Source organism: Tamandua tetradactyla, chromosome 1 (assembly GCF_023851605.1).
Source record: "Tamandua tetradactyla isolate mTamTet1 chromosome 1, mTamTet1.pri, whole genome shotgun sequence".
In the NCBI taxonomy this organism is placed as follows: domain Eukaryota; kingdom Metazoa; phylum Chordata; class Mammalia; order Pilosa; family Myrmecophagidae; genus Tamandua; species Tamandua tetradactyla.
This window is the reverse complement of record NC_135327.1, coordinates 24,064,426-24,084,927: the sequence shown is the minus strand read 5'-3', so window position 1 is coordinate 24,084,927 and position 20,502 is coordinate 24,064,426. Positions and strand designations below refer to the sequence as shown.

At 41.1% G+C, this 20,502-nt stretch overlaps 1 protein-coding gene across 1 annotated transcript in view; it reads right to left on the bottom strand.

The window, feature by feature from the left end:
- The window catches only part of TGM3 (transglutaminase 3), a 40,526-nt gene extending 36,709 nt beyond the window's left edge, over positions 1-3,817 (bottom strand). The window contains exon 1 of the mRNA XM_077112298.1: positions 3,703-3,817. Coding sequence (XP_076968413.1) covers positions 3,703-3,709 — 7 coding nt within the window. The 5' untranslated portion in view covers positions 3,710-3,817. The remainder of the gene's footprint in view (positions 1-3,702) is intronic.
- Positions 3,818-20,502: the final 16,685 nt, after the last annotated feature.

Below are 20,502 nucleotides of genomic sequence, written 5' to 3'. Positions count from 1 at the left end.
AATAAGAAAACTAAGGCTAAAAAGGGAACTCAGACTCCTGAACTCATCTCTCAGCCCCTATCAGAGACTCAGTCCACCAGAGACTCCAGGGCCTTGTTCCCGCCAATTCTAACAATGGAAATAATTCTCTAACTCCAGTGCGCACCCAGCCTGGCATGTGGGCCCTGAGGGGAGAACGACTGTCCCATCTGCGGAGCACAGCACAGCAGGATGGAGGCAGAGCCGAGAAGTCACCTGAGGTTAACAAGAGAAGCACATAGATGCAACAACTGGAGGCCTGAAAATATATGATTAGGGCTGGCCGGGCAAGGGGACCTCATGCTAGGGAGGCTCTTAGTAACGGGAGAGGTTCCCCTGGAAAGGTCCTTGATTAGAAAATGGACTTAATATGATAAGGATTTTCTTAAGACCCCAACAGCAGAAAACAGGCTCATGAAAGAAGTTCCCAGGTAATAAAATGTGTCTACTGAGCACCTGTGAGGTGGCTACCACAACCAAACCCAAGTTAGAGATGAGGAAATTGAGCCACGGGTTAAGTAACCTGCCCAAGGTCACTGAGCTAGTAAGAGATAGAGCTGAAATGCAGTTCAAGCATTTGCCTCTGGACTTGCACTCATCACTTTTCTGCTATCCCACACCTGCATATCATCCGACAGCAACAAAAACTGAAATATGGGCAGCACTTATTCCAAGTGAGATGAAGCTGCTGGCAGAGCTCTCTCTTTAAAAAGGGACCAGCTTCTGCTCTGGTGAAAGAATGTGGCTGGAGCTGGGGAGGAGAGGAGAGAACTTCCTCCTCATTTCAGTCATTAAGTAGCTTTAGCCACAAGCCTCTGACCCAGAGGAGTGATCTGTTTTGCAGAAAGGCACAGGTATTGCTGTGGTCCAGATGGCTACAACAAGAAGCTGCTTAAGGAAAGCCCAGGAAGCTGTTAGAAGATTTACAGAAGGGAAGAAGGCAGGAAGCCAAGAGGAATTCCTGACTGCTCCCTCAGGAGGAAGAGCCTTTGGTGGCCCAGCTCCTATGAGATGTGTTTTGTGACAGACCCACTGCCCAGAGTGTTACACATCCTCTAGAGCCTGTGGAAATGAGGCCCATAGAAGGGGCCAAACCCTGAACCCTGAAGCCTAGGCCAGGACACTGCCCAGCAAAGAAAATTACTACTCAGCTGAGAGAGTTGTTTATCTGCAAAACAGAGGTTCTGGTCTCCCCAAGGCAGAGGTCTCTGCCTGCACACTTTGCTTCTAATCCAGGACCTCTAAGGGACTCTGGGGATGGGAAGTGGTGCTTCCTCTCCACATTGGGCTCAATCTTCTCTGGCGCTCCATCCTTCTCCACCATCATTCCCAGCTTTAGCCCAGGCTGCTGCTCCACCAAGAAGTGGAATAACTGAACCTCAGCTGATTCCAATAAGAACTTTACCTGAGGAGCTTGTCAGAGTCCTCTCAAATCACTTCTAAACTTACATTGTGCTCATCCAGCACACACGTATCCCTGATAATTCCCTGGGTCACACTACTCTCCTGCATTCATCTTCCTGTTCCCTCCGCCTAGAACAACTTTCAACCCGCAAAACTACTTCAACACTTTCAACTCACAAAACTACTCCTGAACAAGTCTAGGTCTTCTTCCATGACCCAATGCCATCTATCCCCTATCCCCAAACCCAACCAAGATTGCTCTCCTCCTCCTTTTTGCTCCCATAGCACTTAGTTTGTATTTCTAATGCCTCCCAATCACAGTCCACCTTGTATGCTACTTACCTAGTAACTGGCGTTATCAAGCACCATCAGACTGTAAGCTTGCTACAGGCAAGGACCACATCTCACTTATTTCTACGTCCCTCACTGCACCTACCATGGTTCTTTCATTTGGGTGTCCAATAAGTAAATTCCTTCAACTAAGAAACACTTATTGAGCACTTACTAGCTGAAGAACTAAGAGCTGAGCTAGGAACCACATGAATTAGGGGAACAAACGCATTCACCTGTCTTTCCCCACCTTTGTCCACGCTCTGTTGATCTTATCCCTGGTTGACTGAGATGCTGAGATATGAGCGCCTAACATCTCCATGAATCCCAAGCACCTGACACACTGTGGACTCCTAAGTAATGTACAGTAGGCTCCACCGTGGTGGGGCGGTCATGTGGGTACACCATGGGTCCTGCAGAGTGATGGGGGTGCACACTCACCCCCAGTGGGAGCACATGCTGGCCCACCTGCTTTCTGTACTTGGTCTCTTTTCATGCAGAGAGAGAAGCCAGTCCTGGAGGGAGCCTCAAAGTTCATCTATTTCAAGCCTTCATCCTGTAAGTGGGAACCTGAGGCTCAAGTAGTGGCAGGGACTTGTCTTGGAAAACATAAGCAGTTGATAACAGAGCTCAAAAGAGAAACCAGGTTCAATATTGTTTTCCTTTGGCCTAGATGTGACATGCACTCATGTAGGAGCTCAGTTCTGGAGGCAGTACCCAGTGGAAAGGAATTGCTGGGTCCTAGTCTGGGCTCTGCAACCAACTTGCTGTGTGACCTTGGTAGGTCTCTACCCCATCCTGGGCCTCAGCCCCCTCCTGGGGGCCTCAGCTTCCTTGTTTTGCGGAAGATACAGAAGGAAGGATGGCCTGGATGAGAGCTACCATCCATCCCTCTTGCTAATGTCTACAGGATCCAAAGCTTCTCTTTTCAGCAACCCAGCAATGCTGTACTTTCACTGGAAGAAATGTGGAACAGGGGCAGAGCATCCATTTTGGCAGCCAGACTGACCTGGTCTTGGTGATTTCTGAAGGGCCCATAACTCACTTTTCACCTCTTGCTCAGAGATTCATCTGGAAAGCCTTCCAGAGGTCCTAACTGCCATTCACAATATTTTACCCATTTGACTCATGCCTTGTTTGGGTTCATCATCACCATCAACCCACCAGGGCTGAGCACCCATGACAGGCACTAATTAGCAAGCTGCTCTGCAAGGGTGCTATCTAACAAAAGCCAAGATCCTTGACAGTAACTGCAGAGCTAGAGAACCTGCAATTCTTGTTCTTTTTCATCCTCCTTCCCTGGTACTGCTTGTAAGGATCATGACAATCTTGAGGCACACCTGCTCCTTCTGCTACTGGGAGGGTTCAGCTCATTAAGTTGCTTTCAAATGAACCTGTTGGTGCTTCCAGATGTGCAGTTTACTCAAGGAGCATTCCAGTGATACCAATGGTTTCTTTTAAATCCACTTATAGGCTGTCACTCTCCCACTCCCTTCCTCCCTTTTAGCTATGAGATGTGCTTTTCTCCGCCTATGTTACTGACAGCTAGGCAACAGTGCATTAAGAAACATGGGAAGCAAGTGGCAGCTGGCTTGACTTTTCAGGTAGTGAACAGTGTGTTAAAAAAAAAAAAAAAACACCAACAGGGCAAACCTGTCTGTTTATCCAAAGAAGCATGACTTCCAGCTGCATTTAACATCCTGCCCATCACTCAGGACTGCAGTCCAAACATGGTCTGCTCTATGAACAACAAAGCTTTCCCTCCCACTGGGAATGCACTAACTAGAGGGATTGGGCAACCACTGAGAAAGAAACACCTTCCAACAGAACCGTAAAATACCAGCATCCACCTTCAGAACCCGTAAGGAAGCTGTCCCTTTAGGCTGGCCTGGAGGTAGGACAGGCTTCAGGCTGGGATCCTGTGGAGAAGATGCCGTTCATCACACTCACCAGCCATGTTGCACCTTCCTCTGCCTCTTCTCTGGGCTTGTCTGAGAATGGCACACACAGTGTGGGGAGTCGGGCTGCCAGGAGCGCCTTACCATTTATAGAAGCCTCTCCTACACACCCCAATTAGAATTATAATGAGGTGGGTGAGGCACCAGGTCATTCCTGTAGTGCCTGTCAACATTTCACTTACGACATACTTGTCACCCAATGGAAGGCCATCCTGCTTATGCAAGATGAGCTTGGGGACTTGGGGGGGTGGTGAGATACTCAGATAATTCACTTTTATAACTTTTCAGAACTTAGGGTTTATATTATAATGCCATGCTTTTCTCTAAGTGTCTTGTCCAGAGCTGATGCTGAAAAGTCCTGTTTGGGTCAAAGAACTGTCTCGGCAGAGTCTGGAGGCAGAACACTGTGAAGTTCTTTCTCACTACACACATATTTTAGCATCTCCTATGTGCAGAAGGAATATGAGTCTCTCAGCAAGGCTCGCTGTTCAGGATGGCAGCACAGCAGAAAGAGTATTCAATTTGGAATGAGAAGCCTTCAGTTCCCATGCTGGCTGGGGCCTTGGCCATCATGAAACCTTGAAGCCTTGGCAGCCCTGGTTGTACTGGGGCTAATCATGCCCACATTCTCAACTCACAGAGTTGGGGGAATAATCAAGTGAGACGATGCAAATGGAGAGTGCTTGTAAGTGTATGACAATGGGTTAAACCCAGATATCATGTGGAATCAAAAGTCAGGTTACTCCAGACTGGATGGGTCAGGAGGAGGTGGGGGTGATTTGTTCTTTTTAATGAGGCAGCAGGAGCAAGTACTGAACTGGTGGTGGTAGTAACTGGTTTTTATCTCAGGTCTGCCACAATAGTCATTGAACCTCTTGGTTTAAAAAAAAAATGGGGGATGGGAACAGATTCTGACATTCTACACTTTTAGTTTGTTAGTTGTATTTAAAGAGGTATACATTTTCAAAAGACCATAGTGTGGAGATTTATAAGTATCAAGGTTTCCTGTGATTAGCAAGAGAGGCTTCAATATTTTTTTGTTTTGTTTTTTTCAAAAGTCATGCTTCAAGGATTCAGGACAGACCAGAAAGTTCTCAAGGGTGGGCAATGAAGACCTAACACCACAATATCGAAGTTGGGGTGGGGATGCTGGATCTTGAGAAAGGTGAGATAGAACAGAGGGGTAGATTAGAAAAGAGGAATTAGCTCTGTTCTTTCCTCTGGGCTCTCACAGTGCCCTGTACTTTTTAGGATCTCTATTCCTCCTTGTATCATGCTGCACTGTAACTATCTGCATATGACTGCCCTCATCCCTAGATTGTGAGCTCCTTGAAGACATGAGTTGCGTATGATCATATCTCCATCCCAAAACCTAGCACAGGACTTGGCACTTGGTAGGAACACATGTATTTTTAGATAAGTGAATTAATCAGTCAGGGCAAAGATGGAAAGAGTAATTTAGTGTTCACTGCGGGTAGGTACTGGCTAACCACTTTACATATCAGCACTACAACTCGGGTACTAATTTTATTCCTATCTTACAGTGGGGAGAAACAAGTTAACCTATCCAAGTCTTGTGATTCATGCCCATCTTTAAGTGACTCCAGAACCTGTTCGCTTAACCTCTGGTTCCAAATGTGGTGTGAACTCAGTTTTTCCTGGGCATCCAGTAGCAAGGCAAGACAGAGGCTGCACTTGTGCCAGATAGATATGCGAGCCAGTGTTGGTTCTGGTAGGTGGTCGAGAAGATAGCTGAAGGCATAGACATGTACGGCACAGGGTGCTGGCCCCCAACCAGGAGGTGTGGGTATGGTCCTGGCCCTCGTGGCAGTACTATGACTCTGGGCAAGAACCTCATTATGTGGAGGCTGTGTGGATTGAATAGGATGAACAGATATGCACATGCTTTGTAATATAAATGAAAGGAGGGGTTTTGCTTTCATTATTATTGACCTGGGAGTCATGAAGAATTGGACCTTGGGCACTCCTTTCAGTGACCTGGGCAAAGCAATCTTAGAGATGCCAGGAGGGGTGCAGCCTTTGGAAAGGAACCCTGGGGTCACATAGACTTGGGCCCAAGTTCTGGCTCTGCCAAGTCACCTCACCTCTTGCAGCCTCCGTGTCTTCATCTATAAACTGGAATAGAACTGCTGTTAGAATTAAAGAAGATAAATGAATGTAAAATGCTTACACAGAGTCTGGCCCAGCTCAGTGCTACACATTTGTATTGATAGTATTAGTATCCATTTTATCTGTAACGTACCAGAGAGCCCTGAACATCATAGATTTTGAGATGGAACCCACAAGTTTGTACAGGGTTGCCTGGCCACTTGGTCTTCCCTTGGAGGGGTCTGTGGCTGCTCAGTCTCGAGCCCAGTGTGGTGTGGTAGAAAGATGCCCTGAGTTGAAATCAGAAGACCTGGGTTCAAAGCTGGGCTCTGTGGCTTTGTGACCTTGGCTGAATCCTTTTAACCTCTTTGAGACTCGGTTTCCTCATCAGTCCCTCTCACACACCTCACAAAATTATAGTGAGGATCAAAATCATGGGGCATTTGTGGTTCAGAAGTTGCACTGCAGCCAGGGAAGTGTTATACAAACATAAAGGCCAGTTTCTCTCCTTTGCTGCACTGCTGCTCTAGCCAACCTGGTTTCCAGTCTGTTAACTGACAATTGGCAGGACCGCCTCCATGGAGTCCTGCCGTGAGTCGACTTAATGTTAGCTGCTCACAGATTGCACCACACTTGCAGTCACAGCCCTGTCCTGCAGGCGGACTATAATTTGCATGCGATGTCACAATTTCGACTAAATGATTTTCAATTCCCGGGTGGAGTCACCCAGCTGCACGCAGGATGAAATTCCTGCTTGGCTCTACTCTGTGCCTTAGATTCCAGTTAAGACGGAACATGCAGATGTGGGCTTTTCGAAAAGGAAACTAATGGATTCTTGCCTTTCTTCTCTCCAATGAAGGGATTTAGGGTTGCTAAGGATTTCACAACACACGTAGCGGCATAGGGTCAAGAATACCCAGCACAAGAATACTCTTTCCTGACAAGTTTCTCCTGAAAATGCTGATGATAGGGAATTTTCATCTCTCGAAGCAGCCCATATCTGTACTAGACAGCTTTGGCTATAACATTAGTTTTTGGAGTGATTCAGAGGCTTTCTCCACACTGATCACAATTCCATCCCCAGGTGGACTCTCAACAAATTTGGGTTAGAGTGCATACTGAAAGCATAAGAAAGTTCTTCCTCATTTTAGGGAATTTGTCTCCCTAGTGCTTCCTAGGGAGCTGGACTGATTCTCACTGTCCCCCAACTCCTTGTTGGAACCACATACATCATCTGTTTCTTCCTTCACACAATAATGATCATCTTTTCCCCCAAGTCTGGCAAATACCCTCCTCCCTCCCAAAGAGTCCTCACTTTTCCAGGTTAAACATCAGCTTATTCAACCATTCCTGAGGATAATCATGATTTGGAGGCCTCTCATTATGTTTGTGCCTTGGTGGATCAGGCTGCTCCCCTCCTCTGAAAACTTTAATGACTCTTCATGGCCCATTTCAGCCCCAATTGCTTAGTTTGGCATTTAAGGACCTCCAGAACGTTTTTAACATTGATTCCATTATTTTCTACTCCTCTCACACAAACTCTCCCATTCACCAAAACATTTCTATTTTTTTGAGATTGTTCCTGCCTCTGCACCTGCTCATAATGTGTCCCTGCCTGGAACATCTTCCTTATTCCTTATGTGTTCAGGTCTCATCACCATCATGGCCAAAGCAAGTCTCCCCTCCTCCTTGTTATTCCAGTGTAAGTTGGAAAGAGGATTCATAAGGAACCAAGCATAACTAGGTGTGAGCCTTAAGGACACATTCTAACTGACTGAATCACCTTAGGAAAATCACTTAACCTCTTTAAGCCCCAGGTTTCTCCTCTGAAAAATGGGTTTAATGACACCCGGACTTCCAGCCTCCAGGGTGTGATGAGAAATCATGAGATAACATATGTACCAGTCCTTTGCAAATGACACGGTGTGTCAACTTCCCCACCTGTGCCATGTATCAGGCAGCTAACAGCACCCCATCTCAGTGTGTTAGTGCTGGGCCCTTTGGGAGGGGAGTGTGCACGTCCATGTGGCTAGTCCTTTTCCTGAGGGCCACTATGGAGACGTCAGGCCCTGTGCTAAGAGTTTTACATCAGTTAACTTTTAAGCCTCACAACAACCCTAAGAGGTAAGTATTGCTATTTCCATTTTATAGATTCCAAACAGAATGCTTAGGGAGAGTAACTGGACAAGATAAACCCAACTAAGAAGTGGTAAAACTAATGGCTGAACCCAGGTCTGTGATCCTAAAGAGACCCCACTTGTAACTACCAAGGTCTGACAAACTCAGTTTCAGGAAATCTCAGTCTCAGTGAAGCTCGCAACCAGGTCCTTTGTTCAGGAGACTGCTGTAGTGACACTGGTGATGACGTTATTAGTACTTCAGGCGGAACAGGAAGGCAGGGGCCCTTGGAGACTATCAAAGGCTTGACTTTAATCTGATTATGCCCAAATTTTCCATTCCCATCAAAACCAGCAAACAAAAGAAAACCTTGAAGGAAGAGTAGATGTCTAAAAGTCCCTAAGAATCCACGCTGGTGCTCCTTCATTGAATGCCTGTTGGCACTGTGTAAGGCCTAGTGTGAGCACTAGGAAACCCCACAGCCTCAGAAGGCTTCTACTTTACCCTCTACAGGAAAAAAGCAAGGGAACTTTTAACAACAACAACAACAACAACAAAAAAGGAAACCAGTAAGAACTACGAGCATCAAAAAAGTTCAAAAGGAGTGTTTGATTCTTGTCATGGAAATAAAGAAGGGCTATTTCTTGAGGCAATTCAGATAAATCCTGAAGGAAAAGATCATGGAAAGAGGCATTCCAGATAGGAATGAAAAACATGGGGAAGAGAGCAGCCCACCCTGGGAAGACTGTGGATAAGTTCATTCGGCAAACACGGCACCTGGGGACAGTGGGGGCAAAAGCTGGACAGGCCTGGCTCCACCTATACACAGATGGGGGCACTTAATCCTCCGACATGGGAAAGGCAAATCAGCCTTTGGCCTCTTGAAGGAAGTATTCTTTTTTTTTTTTTTTTGCCATACTGTCATTCCACCATTTCTGAGCATGCAACAGAAAAAACAAACAAGGAGAAGAAAAGAAACCACAGCCTACCACCTACACATGGAAATGGACTACGACAACCAGTAATGAGTGGGGACGCAAAAGGGCAGGTCATGGTGATTTTGTAACTTCTCAGAAAGGAAACAGACAGAAAGATCATCCAGCCCAACCCCTTCACTTTACAGATGAGGAAACCAAGGTCTGGAGAAAAATGATTTGCCTAAGGTCACAGAATAACTGACCTGAATTCCACAGCCAGAAGAGAGGGCAGAGATCATTCTGTCCAACTTCCTCATTTTACAGCTGAGAACACTGAGCCCTAAACCACCTGGAGCTAGAATGCAGGCTTTCCAACTTCCTGAACTCGGCTTTTTCTACTCTGCCATTTTGGTCACCTCTTATGTTTTGTTGAGAAACACATGTCAGTTTAGAAAGGCTAATGGGCTGGGCATGCAAGATAAAGGAAATATTAAAAATTTTCGATGTCATGTCATCAATAGCAGCAAATATTACCATGGTAGAACACATGTATAAGAATTCACAAGATATGCTTTTAGATTTATCAACTTGACTAGTTCTTACAAGGCTTCTATGAAGCAGATGTCAGTACAGCTGCCATTTTACAGGGGAAGAAACTGATACCCAGTTAGGTTATGTATCTTAGCAGAGGCTAGACTCAGATCTAAAACTCTGGATTCTAAATCTCATGTTCCTGCTATTCTACTTCATTTTAAAGTCTAATAATAAGTGGGTTTCAGAAAAAAAAAATCATTCTGTGATGCATGCTTTGTAATAGCTTGTAGATGCAGTGCTTTGCTGTATTTCTGCCATCTGATATGGTGTAAGCTTCTTGATAATAAATGTGATTTATTGAGAAGCTGATCTGGGTTGGACTAAAGTAAATCAGACTAAAGGGTAAAGGATGATATGGACTTATTTTAAACTCCAACTTCAGAATGACACCAAAGGAAGAGATGCTTATTTGGTTCAAAATTTACTTTTTGGTAGCACACTATCTGATTTAACTTGTATGGTCAGCTTAACTGAAAACCATGACTTCGTGGAACCTTGAATAAGGAGTGCGATCTTTTTGGTGCCCCAATACATCCATGAGTAATCTCAGCAGAAGAATAAAAAGTATTTCAAAGTTCCCTTGAGGGACTGGGGAAAAATATGGAAATATTAAACTTCTCCACCTGGGGAACACCTGATATTCACAATCATTGGGGACTGCCAATTTGATGGGCCAAACCCTCAATCTTGGGGCTTGTCCTTTTGAACCTTATTCCTGCAGAGAAGCTACGCCTACTTACAACTATGCCTGAGAGTCACCCCTGGAGAACCTCTTTTGTTGCTCAGATGTGGACTGTTATGCTAAGCCAACTCCACAGGTGAACTCACTGTCCTTCCTATTACACGTGACATGACTCTCAGGGGTATAAATTTCCCTGGCAACATGGGACATGATTCCCAGGGATGAGCCTGGCCCTGGCATGATGGGATTGAGAAACATTTCTTGACCAAAAGGGGGAAGAGAAATGAAACAAAGTTAAGTTTCAGTGGTTGTGAGATTTCAAATCGAGTTAAGAGGTCATTCTGGAAGTTATTCTTATGTAGTGTATAGATATCCCTTTTCAGTTTTTGACGTATTGAAGTAGTTAAAGGGAAATATCTGAAACTGTTGAAATGTAATCTTAATAGCCTTGATTCTTCTTTTTTTTTCTTATGCTGTATGGTGCAGGGGGGAGGGTCACATTTCATTCTTTTTCCATGTGACAATCCTGCTATTGCGGCACCATTTGTTGAATTTTATTTTGGAAGCGCATGGGCTGGGAATCAAATGCGGGTCCTCCCGCCTGGCAGGTGAGAATTCTACCACTGAACTACCCTTACACCCCCTAGCCTTGATTCTTGAAGATGACTGAATAACTATAGAGCTTTAAAGATGTGACCATATGATTGTGAAAATCTTGTGGCTGACACTCTCTTTATCCAGTGTATGGACAGATGAGTAAGGGAAAAAAAAGGCAAACAAATAAATAAACAATGGGGGGATGGGATGTTTTGGGTGTTCTGTTTTACTTTTATTTTTACTTTTATTCTTATTTTTATTTTCTTAAGTAATAAAATGAAAATGTTCAAAAATTGATTGTGATGATGAATGCACACTATATAATGATACTGTGAATCAATGACTGTATACTTTGGATGATTATACGGTATGTGAATATATATCAGTAAAATGACATTAAAAATGTGATTTATTGAGAAACCTACAGGTTTGGAAAGGGGTAAAGGGCTGTCCAGGGGATTGTGGTCAGTGGGGAAGGTGCTGGCTGGGCTGGGAGCCTGATGACCCACAGACCCTCCTTGGCCCTGGCCCTGCTGCTCACCCAAAGGCAAGTGGCATCTTCAAATTCCTTTCAACTTTAACATGATAAGAAAATTCAGAGATTAGTTTATATAGACCCTGCCTCTGATCTGTACCCCTTTCATCATGCCTGAAGAACAAGTGGACTTTCTACCAATGTCCCAAAGGAAAAGAAGAAAGACTAGATGAGGGAAGAGTTTCTTCTGGATTCCATCCATCCATCCATCCATCCATCCATCCATCCATCCATCCATCCAATATTTATCATGTCCACTATGTGCAGGTCTGTCTTTAGACATTTTGGGAAATTAAAAAATCATCAGATTATATGGAGGGCAATTTGCGTACAAAAGTGTACACATACACTAAAGAGTGGGAGAAAGATCAAAGGTGATGGTGGAGTTATATCAAATAAGGTAGGGTTTAACAAATGAGTATGATTGTTGAATCATTATGTTGCTATTTCTCTTAGTCTCCAGTAACTTGGAGCAGCTAGAAGTAAAAACCTAAAATTGTGGAATTGTAACTCATATCAAACTCTGAAATCTGTTCTCCAACTGATTGTTATGATATACTTCGAAATGTATTCCTTTTTTTTTTGCATGTATATGCTATTTTTCATAAAAAAGGAAAAAAGAGAAGGAGACACATAATAGAGAAGATAGGATTTAGCAAATGAGTATGACTGCTGAATCATTATATTGATATTTCTTTTGGTCTCCAGTGTCTTGAAGGAGCTAGAAAAAAAACTGAATAATCATGTAACTGTAATCCATACCAAACTTTAAAATCTGTCCTATATCTACTTGTTAAAATGTACTTGGAAATTTATTGCTTTTTTGTATATATATTATATTTCACAATAAAAAAAATTAAAAAGTCAATTGGCATAAAAAAGTGTACACACACAAATACATATACTAGGATGACCCACAAAATTTGTTAATAAAAAGAAGTATTTTGGAAAAAAGTAAATGTTCAATAATAGGAAATTTATTAAATTGTGGTAGATCCACATATTATTTGTGCAGATATTAAAAAAGGATTTTATAGCTAGCTTAATTATTTGATATAATAGAAGTGTGTGATTATTAAGTAAAGGAACAAAATTATATGTATGAAAGAGCATATTTTAATAAAAATATATATGACTGTGATACATATCATAACTTGCTTTCATAGAAAAAAATTCTGGAAAGCATGTTAAAAGTGGTCTGGGAAGTGCAATTAAAGAATGATTTTCATTTGATTCCTTATAATCTGTATTTCTCAATTTTTTACAATGAGCATATATTTTTATAAACAGAAAAAAACATATTTCCATTTTTTAAACTATGACTATATTAGCACAGAAAGATGTCAGTGATATATTGTAATATAAAAAGTAAATGTGAAAAATTTATGTATAATATGATCCAGTTTTGGTTGACATTATATCTTTATAACAAATACAGGAATTTTAAAAGCCTAAAAATGTTGTATGAATGGTGAGGGGTGTGTATGGGCACTCTATTTTTTGCATGATTTTTCAGTATACCAATAATTGCTCTAATGAAAAAGAATTGAAAAACAAAAATACAAATGGTTTGTATATCTAATTTTGTTTTGCTGTGTTCTCTAGTGTCTGTAAAGAGTATCCATAAATTATCTAACAAGAAAGAAAAACGTTTATTTTTTAAAATATTAGTAAAATAGAGTCCCTGCCTTTAAAGAGTTGACAACCTAACAGAAGGAATGCACATGCTAAGACATGAAATATGGTATAAATACTGTAAGAGGCAAATAAAATGGTAAGAAAGCTAGTGAAAAGATTCATGGAAGAGATAACATTTGAGTCATGCCTTAAAAGATAAATATGAACAAGCAAAAATTGGGGGAAAGGGCATTGTTGGCAGAAAAAAAAACTGCAAAGTGTGGGTGTGTCCAAGGAACAGCACATCAGAAGGCGCTTGATCATAAATGATCAACAATTTCCTATTAGCCCAGCCTGCCATACCTACTTAACCATCATGCTTAGTCATGTATTCTTCAATCTTTTCAAATAAGGTAGCTACGAAAGAGTGCAAAGGGTGCATTTTCCTTTCTGAATTGATCCTATTACATACTGAATAAGGTAATTAAAAATGGATTCAGTACTAGAGGACTTATTAATGAATTATTTTATAGTCTGGGTTTTGGCTATTGAAAGGATTTGATTAGAAATTTTGGTCTTGACTAAATTTATCCAATACTATAAGTTCTTTAATTCTCAAGGACAAGCTAGGAATTCCCCACAGAGCAGATTTAGATCTTAGTTTCACGCATCTATAAAGAAAACTATAAATTGCGGAGGGCCAGGGCTTGTCCCGGTACAACAAAGGCTTTTATAGCAAGGAAGATAATAGCTTTAAACTGGAAGAGTGACTTGCAAATGATGCTAGAACCCTCCCTACTAGAAGAGAGTCTGGAAAAGAAGAAGGGAGGGAAGTTCTGTGAAATGGCTCTGTTCACCTCTCTGGAATGTAAAGGTCGAGAAGGTCTAAACAAAGCTTGCTTTTTGAGTCATGGCAATATTCATAGGATTTATGCACAGAGGAAATGGAATTATTCAGTCAATTCCAATTTGGGACCAAATAAAGAATTTCCTAGTCACTATCTACTTCCAACAGGCCCCAAACACTTGGCCTATCTTGGTCATCTGTCCTGTAGCAAGGCAATTAGCAGGATTTCCTTTGGTTTAGAGACTCTGTCCTCAACAATCACATTTGGGTGAAAATGGAGCAGTAAATTAGATACTAAATTGGGGTCTAGTCCTGGCACTGTCACTAACTCACTTGGAGACTTTGGGAACATCACCTCTTTGAAATGAGGGGTTTAGACAGAATGAGTGAGTCTACAACCCTTCTTTCTGCTTTCATACCATCACATGTTCCACAAACATGCATCAAAAACACCTCTCAATTGACTCAGTGATTGTCAACCAGTGTTGCCATCTCTACCCATTCTTTGATATTCACTGAGAATCTCTGAAGAAGATTATCATAATATGATTTTCCCCAACTCTTAAATGGTAGGATCTAGATTTAAAATATCATCAACAAAGTCTTGAAAAAAAATAGATACATAGACAATTATACTTGTATATGCTTAAACAATATATGGAAAGTTGTTGACAGTGGTTTTTCCCGGGGGATGGAGACTTTTGAGCCTGATGGATGAGGAAATAAAGAGACTGACTTTTCTCTGTACATCCATTGAGTTTTTTGAAACAATACATATTATGTTAGGAATTTCATCTGGCTACATATAACAGAGACCTAGGAACAGTGACTTAAACAAATAAGGGATTCTATTTTTCTTGCTAAAGGGCAATCTGTCCAGAACTGGTCCTTTGGCTTTACACTGTTATCAGGGAGCTAGACACCTTCCAGCTCTCTGATCCACCATCCGTAGTTTGTGGTCCTCATCAGACCTCATGTTTACAGATAGCTGCACACCTCCAGGCAAGATCTCTGTGTTCCTGGCAAGATGAGGTAAGGGCAAAAAGCATGTGCCAGGTGATTATGACCCCTTTTAAAGGTCTTCTTTGGAAGCCCATCCTAGCAACTTCTGCTTACATCTCATTGCTCAAAATTTTGTGACACAGCTACCTCTAGATAAAAGAGAGGCTGGGAAATACAGTTTGCTTACTAGACATACTGCTATTCCACACAAAATTAGGGTTCTGTTAGGAAGAATGGAGATAATGGATATGGGGTTGGTAATCAGCAATGTCTGTCATACATACATTGCCTTTTTTAAAAAAATTAAAAAATAAGGAAAAAACAAAAAACTTTTGAAATGAGAGGAGAAAAAGTCACAAATGTGAGAGTTGGGACTTCTGGAATGGTGGTGTGAGGAATTTAGTGGACCTTCTCCCCAGTGAAGCAACTATTTAACATAAAATGATTTTAAAATAACTATTTAAAACTTCTAGAAATTGTTCTAAATTTCAGTAAGAACAAGAGTCTGTTACATTTGAGTCATTTCTCTCTCCTACCCCACACCTTAACTCAGTATGATGAAAGCACTATGCCAGGTATCCAAGAAAATGGGACTCCCTTTCCCCCAAGTCCCAGACTAGGAGTTATGATTTACTCTTGGAAGGGGTAGGTCACAGTATCTCTCATCCCCCCCATCTCCCCGCTCAAGTTGCCAAAGATCTGTTCTGGGCAGGCACAGCTAAGAGGACTGAGCCATTTTCCCCTAGTCAGCCCACACTTGTAGGATAAGTTTTATGCCAGGTACAGCAGGTGAAGACATTGGGCCTTGATTGTCCTTGACCCAGCTTTCTCATAAGGCAGAGGTTCCATGCTAGGAGAAGCAAGCCCACAAGACCAGATGCTCTCACCTCTGAGCCTATTTTTAAAGAGAATTGCTTTGATTTTCCTAAGACTATAAAACCCAGACACCCCCACTTTGACAGAAAGCAAAGAAGGTAGAACCAAAAACTGAGCTATCCAGATTTGGGTACTTACTGTTTTCTTGGTCTTTACCTCTCCCTGGATGTCTATTTCTTTGGGAAAAAAAAAAGCAACAATTTAGGAAACAGGATGACATCTCAGCACTGTTCTAAAGATTCAAGAATCCTAACCTGACCCTGCTTTCCCCACAGTTTTCTCATCCTGAGTTCTTCTCTCCTCTCATCAGTAACTTGAACGCTCTCTTTCTCTTTTCTATTAAAATAGTTATCTCCCGAAAAGCTCTGAAAAACATGTTGATGTATGTTGGAGACGAAAAGTTGGTAAAGGTGGTAAGATCTTCTAAGGTTATCTGCATTATACCAGAGGGTTTCTATTGGTGGGAGACCTGAGAGCTGTAACCGGGAGGAAGAGGAAGTAAGGAAGCAATTCATACGAACGAGAGGAACTTTGCAACAAGAATAGTAAGGCTGAATTAGACTTAGAAATTAAGCAGGTAGATGTATAAGTAGGTTTAAGTTGACAGATGTGTAAATAGTTTTCTTTCCTCCCCTGCCCCATTTTTCTTTCCTATTTTCCTTCCTTTCTTGGAGGTCACCCACGTATCAGGAGATGTCATGCTTGGCTCTTTACAGTTGCCCACACTTCATCCATTTACATAGCACCTTCATAGTTTTTTGCCATGTCTGTACACCAGCTATACCATTATTTACTTAATATTTTTCTTTAAATCAGTTCCCTTTTCTCTTCCTATTTTTTTAACCTCATAACCTACTTTAGCCTTATACCAATCAGTAACATACATAAACAAGTTTGGTATATTAATTATTTTTCTAATGTGAATTTAGATATATAACTATTAAAATTTAAAATATTTGTCCCCTCATCAGAGTTACATGTGCACACTTTGGGATGTATCTACATAAACTCATTTGGCACCCACAGCTAATTTGTGAGATTGGGATTCCTGTCCTTATCCTACACACATGAAATTGAGGTTCAGAGAAGTTAAGTAACTTGCCCAAAGTCGTGAAACTAACAAAGGCAGAGTAAGACTTGAAATCACTTATATCTCCAAGACCTGTGCTCTTTCTACTAACACTGCCCTACAGTGGGAAGGAAGGAAGAAAAGAGTAAAACAAAAACAAGACTAGTTTTAAAGATTCCAGGGTTTTTGACCCAACCCATGTGTACAATCCCTACAAAGAGCCAAGCCTTATTGCTCATTCTTGCTTTCTTGGCAGACTCCAGAGACCAGTGTCTGACATAAATGTGGTGCTTGATTTGTAATTGTTAACTGGTGGCTCTGTTCCAAGGGCAAATTCTGCAATGACTGTCCTGGTGCTGGGTCTCCTAGGAGCTTTCCTGAAACTTGCCTCTTCAGATTGCTAAACCCTCCTTTTCATTCACCATCACTCAGACCACCTTAATTTCAGCTTCTTGCCTAGACAAATAGGCCAAGGCTTTGCCTTTAAGTTAGGGAGTTAGATAATGAATTTATGACAGTGGGCTTTCATTCTGGAAAAATTGGAAGGATTCTTTAGTCTTCTCTTTTCACCAACAGCATCCAGTTGTCCAGCACAGAGAGAATACGCTTGCTTGGCAAAGAAGAGCAAGATTCTTTGCCACTTCCTCCTTGGTCCCTTCACTTTGGTCCCCCTACCAAGGGCTGATAAGTGTCAGGAATAACAGGGACAAAAAAACTAATATTTTAACTTTGGCCCATTATGTGTCAAACATTATACTAGATATTTAACATTTAGATATTTATATGTTATCTCATATAATACCCTCAACAACCTACAACCTTAACAAATAGGTATTATTATGTTCACTTTACAGATGAGGAACTCCAAGTTTGGAAAGTTAAGTAATTTGCTTACTTCAAATAGCTACTAAAAGGCAGATTTAAGATTTGAACCTAGTTCTATCTGATTCCTAAGTCCATATTCTTTTCATTGTACCAGGCAACCTCATCAATACCCCGCCCCCCCCCCAAATCCCTACTTCATGAGAAACCATACAAAGAAAGTGTGATTATTCCCCCAGTCATATTCCATGTTGAGTGTTCAGAAACATATGAGATCTCAAGGGAGAACTCATATATGAGAACAGTCCAACTTGAATTTTGAAAACGGGGGTTTCAGTCATAGTTATTGCACTAGGACAAATCACTTGACCTCTTTAGACTCAGTTTTCTTGTCTGTAAAATGGAGAGTCATTCATTCATTCATTCACTCAATAAATATTTGACTGCCTACAGTGTATAAAGCACTGTATGCAAGAGGTAATAACTACTCTCTACCTATGAAATTGCTACAGAATGAAACATCTGTGAAAGAGCTTTTTAAATTATATGGGTGCACGGGTGGTTCAGTGGTAGAATGCTCACCTTCCTTGCAGAAGGCCTGGGTTCGATTCCCAGATAATGCACCCCCACACCCTCCCAAAAAATTGTAAGGTGCATTATGAATAGAATGGGTTGTTACATGTAAGATGGGATCTAGAATAGTTTTTCCTTTCTAAAAGTCTATTATGTTCAGTTCTAGACAAGTGTTTCTTAGCAATGATCCCACTTCCTTTCCTTTCATGCTGTCCATAACGAGAAGTGCATGCATTTGTGGGAGAATGGGGGCCTATCTCTTTATATGCTTGAATTCTATTCAACCTGATGCAAGTCTGCTTTACTGCTGGGACTTCTATACTCTCTGCTAAGAAGACCACACATGCCCGAAGTTTTATAAGACATCAGGGCTACTTTTCTGTCCTGGGGCAGCTTAGGAAGGTAGACAGGGGTTGTGAAGATAAAACAAATACAAAACAAACAAAAACAAAAACCCACCATTCTTACATCTTTGCCATTCACTAATCCCAAAACCTTCACCAAATTACTTAATTGGTAAGCCATGTGGTAAGCCATGTTCTACTTAACATCAAAAGCTGTTGTGGAGTTCAAAAGAGACAATGTTTGTGAAAGCACTTTCTAAAGCTATAAGACAGGTACCAATATCAGGAATTGTTTTTCGGTGCTTACCACCTGAACTTGCATTAGCAATTGCCATGTCTTCACCTGTTTCCTGTACATCCTAATTACTAATGCCAGCTTGGGCTGCAACCACAAGTGATAGTATCTGATTTTCTGATCATTATCTACTTAATAAGTTTCCAACACTTCTGTCTTTCAAAAGCCATTCTCTCTCTTTTTCTAAATACCTGTGTACAGTCATTCTCTCAACACAGAAGTTGCAAATTTTTATCATCCAATAGCCTGTCTGAATGGCTAATGTCATCCTGTTCCCAGGAAGTGTAAGTTTATTTTCTCTTTTTTTCTATTTAAACTGCAGTCATTCCTAAATCATGGCCACCTACAAATTAATAAGTGTGACATTATTTCCAAGCCTTAATGACAATATAGACAGTCCCCGAACCACTCCTTGCAACACATCTTAGACATCTTTTGAAGGACAGTAATTAGTAGTTAGCATTCACACAGCACCTGGAGTCGCAAACGTATTTTATGACTTGGTTTATACTTTCTCCTTTAGAACCTCCCTAAAAGGATGGTCAGTAAGACACTGGTGAAGAAATCGGGGTCGTAGGTGACACCATCAGCATGACAAATCATCATTTCCAAGGATCACTCGTGTGATTCATTCCCTCAGTAAAATCTTACAGGGTTGGCTGGTTGTAATAAAGGTATTGTGAGAGCTTCATCAACTGAATCAATGAAAGTGACTGGTACTTCTGGCCTTTCAAAACTCCAACTCTGAACTAATAATTTCCAGATGCATTTTCTTTCAGCTGGTGCAAACATTTCTTCCTAAAAGAGTATCTTAATTTTCTCTAAGGCAGAGAAGGGAAGTGATTGCCCAAAGTCACTAAGTGAATTGGCTTCAGAGTTAACACCAAAACACATGGCACAAAGTAGTTGCTCAATAAATACTTGCTGAATGAATGGTTGAACTGATCCAAATCTGATGCTCACTCTTCTCCCTCACTGCACTTTATAAGAAGCAATTTAGATTTCTGCCATTTTTAAGCTTTTCTATGTTTCAGAAATTGTGACTTTCCTCAAAACTAAGTTCTAGTCCTGCACTGTCCGATATGATGGCCAAGAGCTTCATGTAGCCACTGGAACTTGAAATCTGGCTGGTGCAAAATGAGATGGGCTACAAATGTATTTTGAACTTTGAAGGCTTGGTGAGAAAAAGTATTGTAAAAAATCTTTTTTTTTCAATATTTCAATCTTTTTTATTAATTAAAAAAATTAACAACAAACAAAACATTAAGATATCATTCCATTCTACATATACAATCAGTAATTCTTCCTTTTTTATTAATTAAAAAAATTAACAAACAAAACATTAAGATATCATTCCATTCTACATACACAATCAGTAATTCTTAATATCATCACATAGTTGCATATTCATCATTTCTTAGAACATTTGCATCGATTTAGAAAAAGAAATAAAAAGACAACAGAAAAAGAAATAAAACGATAACAGAAAAAAAAAGATTATACATACCATACCCCTTACCCCTCACTTTCATTTACCACTAGCATTTCAAACTAAATTTATTTTAACATTTGTTCCCCCTATTATTTATTTTTATTCCATATGTTCTACTCTTCTGTTGATAAAATAGATAAAAGGAGCATCAGACACAAGGTTTTCACATTCACAGAGTCTCATTGTGAAAGCTATATCATTGTTCCATCATCATCAAGAAACATGGTTACTGGAACACAGCTCTACATTTTCAGGCAGTTCCCTCCAGCCTCTCTACTACATCTTGAACAACAAGGTGATATC